This window comes from Rhinopithecus roxellana, chromosome 11 (assembly GCF_007565055.1).
Source record: "Rhinopithecus roxellana isolate Shanxi Qingling chromosome 11, ASM756505v1, whole genome shotgun sequence".
In the NCBI taxonomy this organism is placed as follows: domain Eukaryota; kingdom Metazoa; phylum Chordata; class Mammalia; order Primates; family Cercopithecidae; genus Rhinopithecus; species Rhinopithecus roxellana.
Window position 1 is genome coordinate 6,286,783 of NC_044559.1, and position 15,136 is coordinate 6,301,918.

At 42.1% G+C, this 15,136-nt stretch overlaps 1 protein-coding gene across 1 annotated transcript in view; it reads left to right on the forward strand.

The window, feature by feature from the left end:
• Positions 1-15,136, forward strand: part of GRID1 (glutamate ionotropic receptor delta type subunit 1) — a 791,729-nt gene that overhangs the window by 740,936 nt on the left and 35,657 nt on the right. The window contains exon 13 of the mRNA XM_030940876.1: positions 2,172-2,367. Coding sequence (XP_030796736.1) covers positions 2,172-2,367 — 196 coding nt within the window. The remainder of the gene's footprint in view (positions 1-2,171; positions 2,368-15,136) is intronic.

Consider the following 15,136-nt stretch of genomic DNA (forward strand, 5'->3'; position numbering starts at 1 on the left):
GACTCAACTATGTAATTCATCCTGATGTTTCTCATTCATCAAAGCCTTGTGTTTGTTTGTATTACCGTGAGAAAAATTTTTTAAAATGTGGGAAAAAAAAGATCCTCCTCCTTTCATTACAGGCAGATTACGGCAGAGTTGCAACCTTTGGGGCCCTTCAGGCAAGGGAACATCTTGCTTCAATTAGATATAAATAATGAACAATAATTAGAAAGATTTCTTCATCGAATTTGTTATTTTATGTTTCCTTTCATCTGTAATGTATTGAAACGAATACTGAGCTCTGTTTCTGGGCCACATAGCAGGGATCTAAGGAGTGCTGTGGCATGTGTCTCTGAAGCAAGGGGAAGCATCCACAGCTGGGCCTTCTGTGTGCTGGCTGGGGAGGCTGCTGTCAGCATTGGTCCAGGGCCATGGATGCAAAAAAGGGGCTCCTTCAGCTCCAGTCCTCAATTCGTATAGTCCACTGGGGACCTGAATAATCACGGTAGTCAGGGACTGCTCTGAGAGCTGAACACAAATCCCATTTAATCCTCATAGCAATCCTCTGCCACAGGCTCTGCTTCTATCTCCATTATTAAAAGATTTGGAAACTGAGGCACAGATAAGTTAACTAACTTTTCTGGACCACAGTGTTGGTTGTGGAGGGCAGACAGGCAAGGTAGGTAATTGGACTCCAGAGCCCTTGCTTGTCTCTGCTCTGGCATGTGGCCCTCTGAAGTCCCGGTGAGCTCGTGCTGCCACAGAAGCCCACAAGGTGTGGAGAGGGCACAGGGAGGCTGGGATGGGGACAGCTCCCCAAGGAAAGAGGCAGCTGTTGGCTGCTGGATTTTCAACGGGCTTGTAGAGGTGTTGTTAGAGGAGGAAGATAAAGGGATTCCAGGCAGAGGGAGCAGTGTGGCCTGGTGCCACGGATGGGAAGTGTGTGGGATTTCTTATTTCAAGGTTGGCTACGGTGCTGTGTGCAGGTGGGGAGAACAGCCAGAAATGAGACCAGAAGATGGAGGGTTGTGTAGATCCAGTTGAGAAGACTGGCTCTTCCTGTGGAAACGGTGACTCAGAGAGAGGGAGGGATGATGGTGTGGGTTGATAAAGAGGAGAGACAGATTTCTAGAAGAGAAATAAGTAAAGAGTGATCAGGCTGGAACCTGGAGAGAGAGGCTAGCTCCCCACTGGGCTTTTTTTTATTTTGCAATTCTGTTTGGTACATGACATTTTCTCAACATGCTGAGCCAAGTACGCTCTTCTGAAGCAAGTGAAATCTTCATAGCGACTGGTTCTTCCTGCTGTGCCTATTCGTCCTTCCCCAGAGGAATCTCCTCCTCTGCCCCTAGCTCAGAAGTCTGCTCTTGGGCTGCCGATGGCTGTTGTTTCGTGAAATCCCGCCTCTGATGTGCACCTGGCTGGAGCCACCTGCCACTCCTGTAAGGAAAGCAAACCCAAGGCCTTCAGAAGTGCTTTGTTTTTTTCATTATCTTTTAAATAATGGTCAACATTTGAAAATCAGGAGAGATATAAAAATCCAATTTACTTTATTTTTTCAAAAACCAAATTGGTCAGGGAGGTCATGGGGAGGGGAGCATTCAAAGTCAATAATTGGCTAGACCCCTAGCACAGCTGCAAGCTTTGGAGGGATGCCTCTTAATTTACCCTGAGTCAGTTGGTCTCTGAGTGCGTTTCTTCCCCATGCTGTCTCTGAATGTCACAGGCCAGCCATCATTATCGTCCATATTGCCAACATAGGCCTTTTTCCTGTGCAGCCTCTGCAGGCATATGAGTTGGAGATCCGCAGCAAACAGCCTCCCATGTTGCCCTGACTCTTTGATACTATGATTCTCTGTCTATATGTCTGCTTCTATAGCTGAACTATAAGCTCCTTAAAGGCAAGAATCATGTCTTATTCATCCTTTTATCCCTCCAGTTCAGTAAAGAACCTGGTTTTAGGCGCCCAGTCATCTTATTGAATTAATCTACACTGAGAAAACATACCTGTAATTGAATGAGGCCCTCTCCGGGCTGAGGGACTCAAACTTTGGGGGATTGGGAATGAAGAATGTGGATAGTGGGCCATGCTGGGCTTGGACTTCAGAAGAGCCTTGCAGCCCATTTGTAACCTTGCAGTGTGCAGTGCACAGCATGTACTCATGCCTCGCTGTCTTTCTGCATTTCAGGACTTTCCAGGACTTGTCCAAACAAGTGGAGATGTCTTATGGCACCGTCTGGGATTCTGCTGTATATGAATACTTCCGGGCCAAGGGCACCAACCCCCTGGAGCAGGACAGCACGTTTGCCGAACTCTGGCGGACCATCAGCAAGAACGGAGGGGCTGACAACTGTGTATCCAGTCCTTCAGAAGGCATCAGGAAGGTAGGCAGGGAGCTGGCGCTTGGGCACGTGCACTGTGACAGGGCCACGGGGTGGTCATCCCCCAGGTGAGAGATACCTCCAGAGGCATCTGACTCTGAGCAGCCCTGTTACCTGCGGGGCAATCCATCACACACATTCTTTTTTTTTTTTTTTTTGAGACGGAGTCTCGCTCTGTCGCCCAGGCTGGAGTGCAGTGGCCGGATCTCAGCTCATTGCAAGCTCCACCTCCCAGGTTTATGCCATTCTCCTGCCTCAGCCTCCCGAGTAGCTGGGACTGCAGGCGCCAGCCACCTCGCCCGGCTGGTTTTTTGTATTTTTTAGTAGAGACGGGGTTTCACCATGTTAGCCAGGATGGTCTCGATCTCCTGACCTTGTGGATATGATCCGCCCGTCTCGGCCTCCCAAAGTGCTGGGATTACAGGCTTGAGCCACTGCGCCCGGCCCATCACACACATTCTTTAGGTGGATGCCCCTTCTGGGCAGCAGAAGTAGAGCAGCTGCTCCTTAGAGACCTCCAAGTTTGCAGAGTGGTGCTGGCTGGGGAGGAGCAGGCAGATTAAGCCTGACCTTTGGCCCACCCTCCTCATGGGCTCATAGGAGGGTGGCACCAAGAGACCTGTCCACCCCAGGTGAGAACACTTGGCAAAAGCAGAAGCAGAGTACCAAGGAAGAGGTGCAGGAGTGAAGGGAGGGTGTTGGGGAGAGGGTGGCCCACTGTGGTTAGCCTGGGGGTCTGGTTGGGGAAGTCTGCACACAGGGAAAGGGTCAGCCAGGTGGGCTGGGCTCATCTCTGGGGCCGTACTGTGAGAAGAGGTGTGCCTCAGAGATGGGGATAAGGGCGGAGAGCCTGGGATAGAGCCTTACCAGGCAAAGCCTTGGGAGGACAGGTGGGAAGATACCAGTGCCAGAGGGAAGAAGGGAGGAGAAAGCCCATGATGCTCTTCAGCACTGTTAGATGTTGCTCATTTGTTTCAGTCAATTTCCCACAATGACTCGAATTCAGCGTTATTATCCTCTTATACAGCTGAGGATTGGATGGTTCTGACTCATGACTCCTTGGGTTCCAATCTGGGGAATTGGCATTTATCCACTCATGTGCAGCTGTAGAGCCCTTGGAGGTCAATGAAGAAGAATGTGGTGGGATGAAGGCAGGTGTTATGATTTTGCTGCTGGTGGTGGGGTCCTCCTGTCCAGTGACCCCCACATGTGACGGCTACTGTCCTGAGGTCATTAGAGAATAGGACCAGAGATATGTGCAGCCACCTGGTCAGCACTGCTGCCTCTCTGAGCAGACCAACTGCCTCAGTGTCTCCTCCTATCCCTTCCCTCCCAGACCCATCCTGCCACCTCTGTGGAGTCTCCTCATGTATACCCTCACAGGCGCACTCACACCTTACCCCCCAACCAACACATACACTCATCCCTGTGCTGCCCCCCAGCCACTCCAGTGACATCTTGGCCTTCCTGCAGAGAGCGTTGGATGTCAGGACAGCCTGGGGCAAGCTGTGGGGCCACTAAGGCCCACTACCCTGCCCTTCATGGTCCTCAGCAATCTGCCAGCCCTTCCCTGATGTGCCCCAGAGGGGTCAAGGGAAAGAGGCCTGAGTCCCCCTTTGCTTTGGAAACACATGGGCATCAGACAGAGTGCAGCCTCTATCCCGTGACAGGCTGGGGCACCTAGCTGTGGTACCATGTGGAGTGAGGCCCACTGGGAAGACGGTTGTGCATAGGATGACTTGTATGCTTCCATGCTCAGGATGACTTTTCCTTGCCATTTAGCCACATTGAACAGCAGAATGTGTCTAGGCTCTGGAGCTTGACACATTTAGGTGTGAATTCCAGTTTTGTAAGTTACCAACATTGTGAAATGGAGCACACCATTCTCCCTGTCTGGGAACTCTTGGAGTTGAGAAAGACCTGGGCAACTTTCCATTTGGGGGTCTCCTTAGAGATTTAAATGATCTGACAATACATATCATGATAAATTTTGAATGTTTAGATTTAACAAAGTGATACTTTGACAATAATAATAGAATGCGGTGTAACTGTGCTATTCTCATGCTTACAAGATTTATTAAAACCTCATAGTTCTCACTTCACTGCAAAGGATGGTGCTCTAGCCTTAAGCTGCAGGGTCTTCTTTCATCCCTGACAGTGAATCTTTGTGGCTGTAGGTGACCTCATTTGAAGATAATGAACACAATGTTGATTTAAGGCCTTTTGTGCATGTGAGGCCTGGGCCAAATGGCCTTCGAGTTCCTTTTCCTGGCTTTCTTTGACTCTCAGAGAGAGCCAGTACTGTCATCCTCACAGGGTCTTATGAAGATTCATTGCATAATGCTAAAAAAAAAGCACTGCTTAGAAAAATAAAAAGATAGCTACTTTTGACTTTGTTAAATTTCTGTTCATTACAAGTCACTTTAAATAAAATAAAAAGGCAAGTCACATACTGGGAGGGGATATTTACAATACATATAACCAATGCAAGATTACTATCAAGAATATATCAATAAGAAAAGCTCAAACAACTTAATAGGAAAATAGCAAGAGGCTTGCACAGGCCTGACACAGAAGAGGCAACACAAATGGCCAATAATCAAATGAAGAGATGTTCAAAATTATTAGTGATCTGTGAAATGCAAATCAAGACCATAAAGATTATATCATTTTACACCAATTAGTTTGGCACAAAATGAGAGGTGGTGAAGAAGACGTGGAGTAACAGTTGGTTAATTGCTGGTGAGGGTGTGCTCAGTACAATCGCTTTGGAGAAGAGCTTAGCATTCTCTTATAAAATGGAACACTTACATACCGTATGGCCCAGCAATTACACTCCAATGTATCGACCCAAAATAAATGTCCACATACACTTTTGGAGACAAGAAAGGCCACGGTAGCACTTCCTGTAGAACCAAAACCCTGGAAACCATCCAAATGACCACTAACAATATAAAGAAAGATGTTGGCTACAATGAAATGGATGAATCTTAGCAGGATGATATTGAGTAAAATAAACCATTAAAGACAATTTCATACAGGTCAACTAATAGAAGGTAACACAGAATATTATGCCCTCTTAAAAATGTATAAAATATACATATGCACATCCAAAGCAATGATAAAATACAAGATTCACCACAGTGGTTGCTACAGGTGGGAGAGCCAAAGCAGCAGGGAAGAGAGAAGGACATTATGGGTAAGGCAGGGTTGGTGTTAGGTTTAGATTAGCAGGAGATTTTACAAAATTAGTTAATGAGTTAATTCAAAAAGACAGCCATTCCAGGAGAAATGTACGGGTATCCTGAAGCAAAAGTTGTCATTGATCTCATTCTGCTCACCTCCCTACTCTTCCAAATGCAAGTCCACACCAAGCAAGGCAATGCTGGACTCCTCACAAGTACCCACCCCTTCCCTCTTGGCAGGTGACATGTGCCTGCTTATGCCTCAGAAAGGCCAACAAACACCATCGAGCCCTCTGGATGGTGATAAATCTGGAGATGAGTCATTAGAGAAACACATCATCATTATTCTAGCTACCCCTTGTCCATTGGTGGCACTTAGGAAACCACTCACCCTCTGGTGATATTTAGAGTCTTACTCACGAATACAACAATGTTAAAAAATCAGTAGCAAAGGATGCAAACAAAGGATTTTTTATCAATGCCTATCACTTCATGGTATAGAATTTAATCTTTTTTAGTACATAGGATGGATTGTTTTCATGATACCTTCATTTTATGAACCCCAAGCTGGCTTTGAGATCACAAATCTCTCTCTTGCATTTGGATCTCTAAGAAAAAGAAACCGACTGCCAGCACTAGACAAATGTTAGGGGTTTTATAACTAGTGTCATAAAAGTGAGTTTATAGTATTGTCAGACAATGAAGTGTGCTGCTTTTTTTTTTACTGGAAGAAAAGCTCAGATTTACTCTCAAATCCTCCTTCTTCATGTGCCTGTTTGGATGACTACTGGACTTAAATGCTTGTCTGAAATTTGTCCTCTTCCCTACTTCTATGGAGTGGCCCCTCTGCCCCCTGCCCCCAGACTATGGCTTCAGTAAGCTTGTGAATCCCTGAGCCCAGAGCAGACCAGTCTGGAGATGGCTGTGCCCTAAGTGAGGATGACAACTTGAATCCAGAAACTGCAGGACAAATCCAACAAGTAGGGAATTATGGGCCTAGTATTCAGGGAGGAACAGCCTCTCCAAATCCCAAACAGAGTCTGCTGCCATGCAATGTGGGAAGCCTGGCAAAGGTGAGGAGTTGCCCACCGAGGGGCTTCTTCTGGAAGCTTCTTTAGCAATTGACAGACAATCACACTGCTAATTTTCAGTTGCTCTTTGGTGACTCAGCTCCATTTTCAGGAAGTGTTTGGTAGCAGAGCAATGTCTAATTACTGCAAAAGTCAAGGAAGTTGGTACAGAGGGTGACCCTGGAGAGCTGCTGTTATTTTCTCCTTGGGAGTGCTAAGGCTTTTAATGACATGAAACCAATTTAGATGGGGAATTGTTTACAGTGATCACTTGTCCACGATATCAGAACTGGAGAAGGGTTATGTCATGGTTGGCTCACCTCTGGGACCCACTCCTTCATGCCAACACACACCATTGAGCCTCTGGAGGGTAATAAACCTGGGGATGAGTCATTAGAGAAACACTTCCTTATTGTTCTAACTACTCCTTGTCTATTGGCGGCACTTAGGAAATCACTAACCCTCTGGAGATAGAGTCTTATTCATGAATACAACAACGTTAAAAAATCAGTAGCAAAAGATGCAAATAAAGGATTTACCATGCCAGTGGCCAGTAAGATAAGGACAAGTGAGATCTTGTCAGACTTTGATGAGGCAAATATGAAAGAATTTGGGACAGGAGGGAATTTTTATTTATGAAGAGACTACAACACACCATTTTCACAACAAACCTGCCTGGCACCCAGTAAGTCTCAATGAATACAGGATTGTCCCTGAATGAGTCATCTGTTTGCTGTCTGACTGAGCAGAGGCAGATAAATTGGAGACAAGGTTCCTGTCATCAATTAGCAGGTTACCCTCTTTAGATTTCATGGTGGAAGGGACAAGAGAAATAGCTCCAGGGTTCCTGTCAGGCTTGTCTCTTGATAACCTTCTGTAGGGGATAAGATTTTCCTGGTCCTGAAAGATGTGTCACAAAGAGAGAGGAGAGAGGCTGCTTCCATTTCTGTCAGCCACATGCACCTATCAGGCCTAAGGAAAGACTAGACCAAGGATTGGCAAACTCTGACTCCTGCTCAAATCTGACCTACAGCTTGTTTTATAAAGGTTTATTGGAAAACAGCCCGACTCATTTATTTACAAGTTATTTATGGCTGCTTTCCTGCTATTTCAGCAGAGTTGAATAGTTATGATAAAGATATATGGCCCACAAAGCCTAAAATATCTATTATCTGTTCCTTTATAGAAAAAGTTTGAGGACTCCTGGTCTAGACAGGGGCAACCCAGGGACATTGCCTCTAGCTGTGCATCATCTCATAGCACACAGTTACCATTAATAGGTAGCATATCCTCTAACTCTGTATGATGGAATAGTGCACAGGCATCTCTACTAAGAAGCTCCTGCTGCAGCTCTGCACCATTTAACAGCTCATAGGTGCCTCTAATAGTGCATCATCCAGCTCTGTACCATCTTGTAGCATTTGGGCTCTGCCCCTTTTTGTCCTCTAGGTCTGTCTCTGATGGCCTAGAAACTTCTCCCTCACTGCACTGAGACCCAGCTTTACTGCTGGTCTGGCCTGGTCTCCCTCTGAAATCTGTTGAGCAATCTCTACATCCCAGGCACTGGGCCAGATCATTTACATACATTCATACTTTCATCTGAAACTGACTACTTGATTATTATCTCCAAGATGTAGAAACTGGACCTGAGCCTCAGAGAAACTAAGTGACTTGCCTAAGGTTCACACAGATGTGAGTAATTAGTGGCATGGTCACCAAAACCTCATTCTACTCGTGCCTCTTCCCATGGGGTGGTAATCTCGTCTTTTCTACATCTCATTGTGTTTCCACCCCGTTGTGTATACTTTGCTTGTGCTTTTATTTCCTTCCCTCTCTGACACCAAAGTAGGAAGATATATGCCCAGCTCCCATGTTTGGCAGCCATACTGCTCCTTCCATGTGTCATGGCAAAGGTTATTGAAGTCTGTGACTTTATCTTTTGATTTTCAAACTATTAAAATATCCATTACAGAAACTTGGAGATGCAGAATTGAGCTGGCAAATGGTTCAAATTTATATGATAATAACTTCATCACGTGAAGTCAGATTTTAATATTGCTGATGGGATTTTTTTTTTCTTTAGCTTGATCAACTTCATCAAGCAACATCCAGCATAACCCAATTTCTGCTCAGTGCCAGGGCTGACCTGGACCACCAATTGATTAAGCCTTTCCATAAATCAAACCTAATATTTAATAACACTGTCAAATAGAATATAGCGCTAATAGTTTAAATGTCAGTCTTCACAGCTCATTGAGCCCTTTGAATAAATAGACGAGTAGCTTGTTTCAGACCCTGTGGCTGGAGATAGTATTTTTCAGAGGGAAGGAGTTTTTTAGGTCAGCATTTGGTGGTAACAAAAGGTGGTGTTTTCCTCTCAATAAATATAGCTGAAGTCACAAAGTGTGAATGCAAATGTAGGAAGAAAATGGGCCCACAAATCTTATTTCCACCCCTGATCTAATGCTTGTCCTTGCACTAGATTGCATGTGGGCATCACCTCTTAGCACCAACATTTGCTCCCTTCCTCTTCCTTTCTGCTCTGTAACAGGGTTGCTCTCCTTGCACACAATCTCTGCTTAGTGTCAGGGACTACATCTGTGGCAGAGAAGCTGATTCCTAGAAGGATGGCAGTCTTCCACAGTAGGATCAGGAACTTTGGCACCCAGATAACCCTCCATTTGGAAAGGGCAAGGTAAGAAAGGTGACCTCATGTGTGGCAGCTCCTGGTTCCATGGCATGCTGGAAATTCCTACTGAGGAGTAGGGCGAGGCTTATATGGGTGGGCACTTCTTTGCACTTTGGGGATGCTAGATTCAAAGATCAAGAGAATTTGACCAAGATGATGGAAGTGGATGTAGACTAGATAGCTACCTGTGTGGTGCAAAGCAAAAATACTGCTCTCTACAACAGCAAGAGCCCTTGTAGCCATGATCCAAGAAATTCTGTTATTTCACTGCTTCCAAGTGAGTATGGATTGGGGATTTTGTAAGCCTCTTTCCCTCTCAGACACTCACATTGGTGAATCATTCATGTCTATATCTTTTGTACCTGCTCAAAAGACCCTATATCTATTTTGCAACTTGGATGGTATCTTCTCTTTATTCATTCATTTATGAACTTATCCATTCAAGAAATGTAGTTTGAGTAGCATCTTCCTTTTAGGAGTTAGAAAATGTGTGTTTAAATTTTATGTTCAACCTAGTCTGTGGCATTGAACAAGTATATTCACCTTGCTGTACTATCTGTGATACTTGAGGAAGGTCTGTCCAGATTAGTTGCAAGTGTACCAATGTATAGGGTCTAAAGCATCCAATGTGGATTGTAGCACAAGGTATACATTCAGCAGGTGTCAGCAAACTATCTTAGCAACTGCTGTATGTTAGAAAGGGTATTTGTTTGTTTGTTTGTTTATTTTCTGAGATGGAGTTTTGCTCTTGTTGCCCAGGCTGGAGTGCAATGGTACAATATCAGCTCGCAACCTCCATCTCCCCAGGTTCAAGCGATTCTCCTGCCTCAGCCTCCTGAGTAGCAAGGATTATGGGCATGTGCCACCATGCCCAGCTGATTTTTGTATTTTTAGTAGAGAAGAGGTTTCTCCATTTTGGCCAGGCTGGTCTCAAACTCCTGACCTCAGGTGATCCACCTGCCTCAGCCTCCCAAAGTGCTGGGATTACAGACGTGAGCCACCGCACCCAGCCACGAAAAAGATTTTTTAAAAAGGGCAATAGCACTTAGTCTTTTATGAGGTGCAATTAAAATACACATATAGTATCTATTTCATGAGTTTAGACAATTTATGCAATTCTGTAATAATCACCCAAAACAAGATACCTGTTTCCATCACCTGCAAAAATTTTCTTTTGTCACTTTCTAGACACTTCTCCTCATCCCCAGAGAAAACCACTTGCAGATTTCTAGCACCACACATTAAATTTACCTGCTCTTGTAGTTCATATAAATGGAATTATACCGAATATATGTATTTGTGTTTCCTTCTTTCACCCAACAAAACGTCTGTGAGATTTACCCATGGAGTTGTGCATATCAGTACTTCTTTTGTGTGTGTGTGTGAATGATATTCTATTGTATGAATAGACCTTGATTTGCTTATTTATTCTCCAATTAACATACATTGTAGTTGTTGCCAATTCAGGGCTACCATAAATATGACAATATGAACAATACTATACAAGTACTTTGTTGAGACATGTCTCCGTTTTTCTTTGCTAAATTTGAAAGGGTGAAATTCCTAGGTCATTATGAAACTACCTCCTATGTGCTTATGCTACTTTACATCACCTCTGGTAATATAATCCTTACATACTTGTAAGTCCCAGTTGCTGAATGTCCTATCCTGCATTAGTGTTGCCAGTATTTTTGGTTGCAGCCAATTTAGTGGGTATGAACATAAATCTGATTATTATTTTAATTTGCTTCTCTTTGGGGACTAGTGATGCTGGGCATGTTTCCATGTGCTTATTGGCCATTCATGTATCTTCTTTCATAAAATGTGTGCTTTTTTTGTTAATATTTATTTGGTTTTCCATCTTCTCATTGCTGATTTATATTCATTAATTTATATATTCTGGATAGAAGTCCTTGATCAAATATAAGTACTACAAATATAATTCTTAGTCTGTAACTTGCCTATTCATTTTATTCTATTGACCTATTACCATTATTAAGATAATTTGCATTTAATCAGTTGACTACATGCCTTGATTGACAGTCAACTGGCCATGTATGTGTTGGTCTATTTCTGGACTCTATTCTGTTCCATTGATCCATATAACTACTCTTATGCAATACAAAAATATCTTGATTATTGAAGTTTTAAAATAATTCCTTAAATCAGGTATTGTAAGTCCTTCAACTTCATTCTTCTTTTACAAGATTGGGCAATTTCAGATTCTTTACATTTCCACTTGAATTTTAGAATCATTTTGTCAATTTCTTCAAAAATGCCTGTTGAGATTTTGATCGTTATTACATTTAATATAAGGATCATTTCAGGGAAGACTTACATTTTTATAATACTGAATCTTCTAATCTATAAGCATGGTTTTTCTGTTCAAAAATACCAATTTCCGTCTTCAATGATTTTCACTGTTGTTTTTATATTTTATTGATTTCAACTTTTTTGCGCATAAAATATTTTCTTCTATTTTACTTTGGTTATAATTTTATCTTACCTCTTCTAGCTTCTTAACGTTAAAACCTACATCATTACTTTTACACTTGTTTTCTTTCCTAATATAAGTATCAGAGCTATGAACTTCCCTCTAAACACTGTTTTAACCCCACCCTGTGAATTTTTATATGTTGTATATTCATTATCACCTAATTCAAAATATGAAGTCTCAGACTTAATCTTTTTGTTAAGGAATCAAGTTCTAGAGGACAGCAAATGGCTGCAATTGATTTAATGTGGGAAAGAATATGGATGTCCAGAGCGGGGATACTTAGTGAAGTTAGAAGAAGCTTTCCAAGATAGTCATGTTAGGAACACATATTTTATCATCTCTAACCCTCAACTTCTTTTCTGATTTGAAGTTAAAAGTGTGAGAATGTGAGAGCAAACTGGCAAGCAAGAAATAAAAGGTACAGGAAGATAAGGGAAATTAGAGAGGCAGGAAAAAACAGTTGAACTCCATGTGAACAAAACCCACATTTATTTCTACTAAATGTGTAGCTTTAGTAGTAGTTTATTTCTACTAAATGTGTAGCTTCCTTGTAGGAGAATGAGAGCAGTGGTCTTTTCACTGCTTCACAGTTACTGTCTTCAGTATCCCTCCCATGGTCTTGGGCTTCAGCTTCCTGAATTCTGTAGACCGTAGCCAATTAAAATGTGCCTAAGCCTTTTTCACATGCTTTGACTCTGCAGTCCACCCAACGGCAGATCCACTCAAATATCCCCCAATCCATATCAACTTTTAAAATAATAAGCAGTTTTGAGAGGAAATCTTTAGGTTATACATTTATGATTTACATGTAATAAGTCCCCATTAAGAAAAGTTTAAGAGATTTCCTTTTTTTCACCACCTAAATGCAGTTCCAGGAATCCTCTTGTGTATTTCTGTCTAGCCTTTTTAGAATTTCTACAAACACGGCATATAATTATAATGCTATAATAATATTTTATCCTGCATTTTTCTGACAATGTGGGAAAACTTTATAAAAATTGTTTAGTGACTAATTAGTATTTTATCAAATAGATGTAAATGGATGTAAAAATTTTATTTAAACATTCCCTTCTTGATTGCCATTTGGGTCATTTCCAGTTGTTTACAGTTATAAATAACATTGTAATGAACATCTTTATGCCTAATGTTTTTCAGTTACTACATTTATTTCTGTAGGTCTAATTCTCAAAAGTAGAATTATGATGCCAAAAAGGATATAAACATTTAAAGCCCTTGATGAAATATTATTGAATATTCCCAAAAGCAGAGCTTCGAATGAATTACATTATTAGTTTTGGGATCTAAAGAATATTTATTTGTCAGTGGATTTTTTTCATCAAATCCTTGTGATTTATCTTAAGATTTTAAAAATAAATTAGTATTTTTCTACTTTCTCATATCTTTCATTGTGATTTTTTGTTTATCTTTCTGTTTATATTTGTACATAGTTATTTGTGTATGCATGTATTTTTGCTTTATTTTGATTTATAATTCTGGGGACAGAGTGGAACAGCAATCATTTTCTTTAATTTTTTTTTTTCCTGGGCGTTGCCATTATAAATTGTGGCTAATTGGGGAAATTGAATAAGATCATGTTTAGAGGTCTATGGTTGTTCAATAATCAGAAGTGATGGACATGTAAATTTCTTCCTTAAATATAGATTTCTGCAGTGATTTACTCTGTGAAGTATTTTGTATTTTATCCATTTATTCATTCATTTGTTCATCAACTCATTTACTAGTGCTGAACTCAGTTAATATGTAAAAGTTGACGTGACACTTTTCCTCCTAAAACTGAGTTAGAAGAGAAGACAAAAACGGACTTGGGACAGTATATTATTTCAAAAGTAAAATATTTTTGTATCCTTTCTTATTTTACCCTGGGTCTCCCTTTCCTCCGTTGGGGCCTTATGTCAATGTTTGGACAATCAGGAGATTAATTTAATCACAACAGCTACCATGAGAGAAACCTGGTCTGGACCAGGTGTGAGGTTAAGTTTCACCTGTGCATCAGGTCAACTGTGCTTCAGCACAACCAGTTCATTAATGAGGAAACTGAAGTTCCAAGAGGGCAAGGGACTTGCTGACAATCAAGCTTGAGTCAGTATTGAACTCTTCTCACTCCAGCACCCTTGTCGTTACCCTGTGACACTCCACAGAAATGGAAGAAACCCGTGATCAGAATGAAGCTTCAGCTCCCACAAACTGCTTGGAGCACCAGTCTCCTTCTCTGCTTGCCAGGCTGGTTCCTGGTTATCCCTCAGGCAGTAACAGAAGCATTAATGTCTCCTGAGCCTTCCCTGGTCTTTCCCTTTCCCCTTACCACACAGTTCATCCCAGAGTGCAGCCTCACCAGATGCCATCCAACCCTCAGTGCCCTGCTCTGTCACAGCCCTGCTAGACTTGAGGCTTTTCTACAGTGAGGCCTGCCTCTTATTTATTTGTCTGTCCTAAGGGCTGGCCGAGGACAGAGGTGGGCATAGGGATAAAGCGCTTACTCAAAGTCTCCTACCCTTTCAAAAATCAAAGTAAATGTTCAATGAGTAAGAAATGAGAGTGGGAAGAAATGCATTCATATGCATCTTTCTTAAACATGAATGAGCAGCAAAATTGCTGGGGTCCACTTGCAGTAAGGGCAAGGAAGGGGCAGGGAAGGGCAGGGGGTCCTCTGCCCTGGGCCTGGGTGGCAGAGTCAGTCTTACTGGAGCCCATTGCCGCACAATTGACTAAGTTGGCCCCTTTATAACTCCTTGCCGTTTAATTCTGTTTGGTGATGACTGGTTTGGGATAATACAGTCCAAAGATCAAGGAAAACCCCCACTGTGCCTCCCTTATTAAATTATTCTGCTTTGGGTTTTGAGCATTGCCAAGCAAATCTTGTTATGAATTCTGCAATTACTTTCTTTTACAATTTTTATAATTTGATAGAGTAAGCTCTGGAATCAAACCAGTATCCATGCCATCATGCTAACCTTGATTAGTTTCAAACTTCTTATTAGAGGAAGTGGGAGGATATTGACTTCTCTTAAATCTGATTTTTTTTTTTTTTTTTTCAGATTTTCTCTACCCTGTAATTTGCTTTGTACCCAGGTCTGATACGCTTCACCTTAGTGCTGGCTATAAATGTGGGCTGATTCCATTCTGCTTGTTCCATTGAATATTATTGCTTTGGGTTTTATGACTTAAGTTTTTACATTTTGAACTGAATTGTTTTGTTGTTTGATTACATTAAAATCAAGAAGACATTTCTGATGAAAATAATTTGGATTTGTTATGTCAGCCAGATTGTTGGCAATTTTTGTGTAGCTTATTTTTATTTCCACTTTATTGG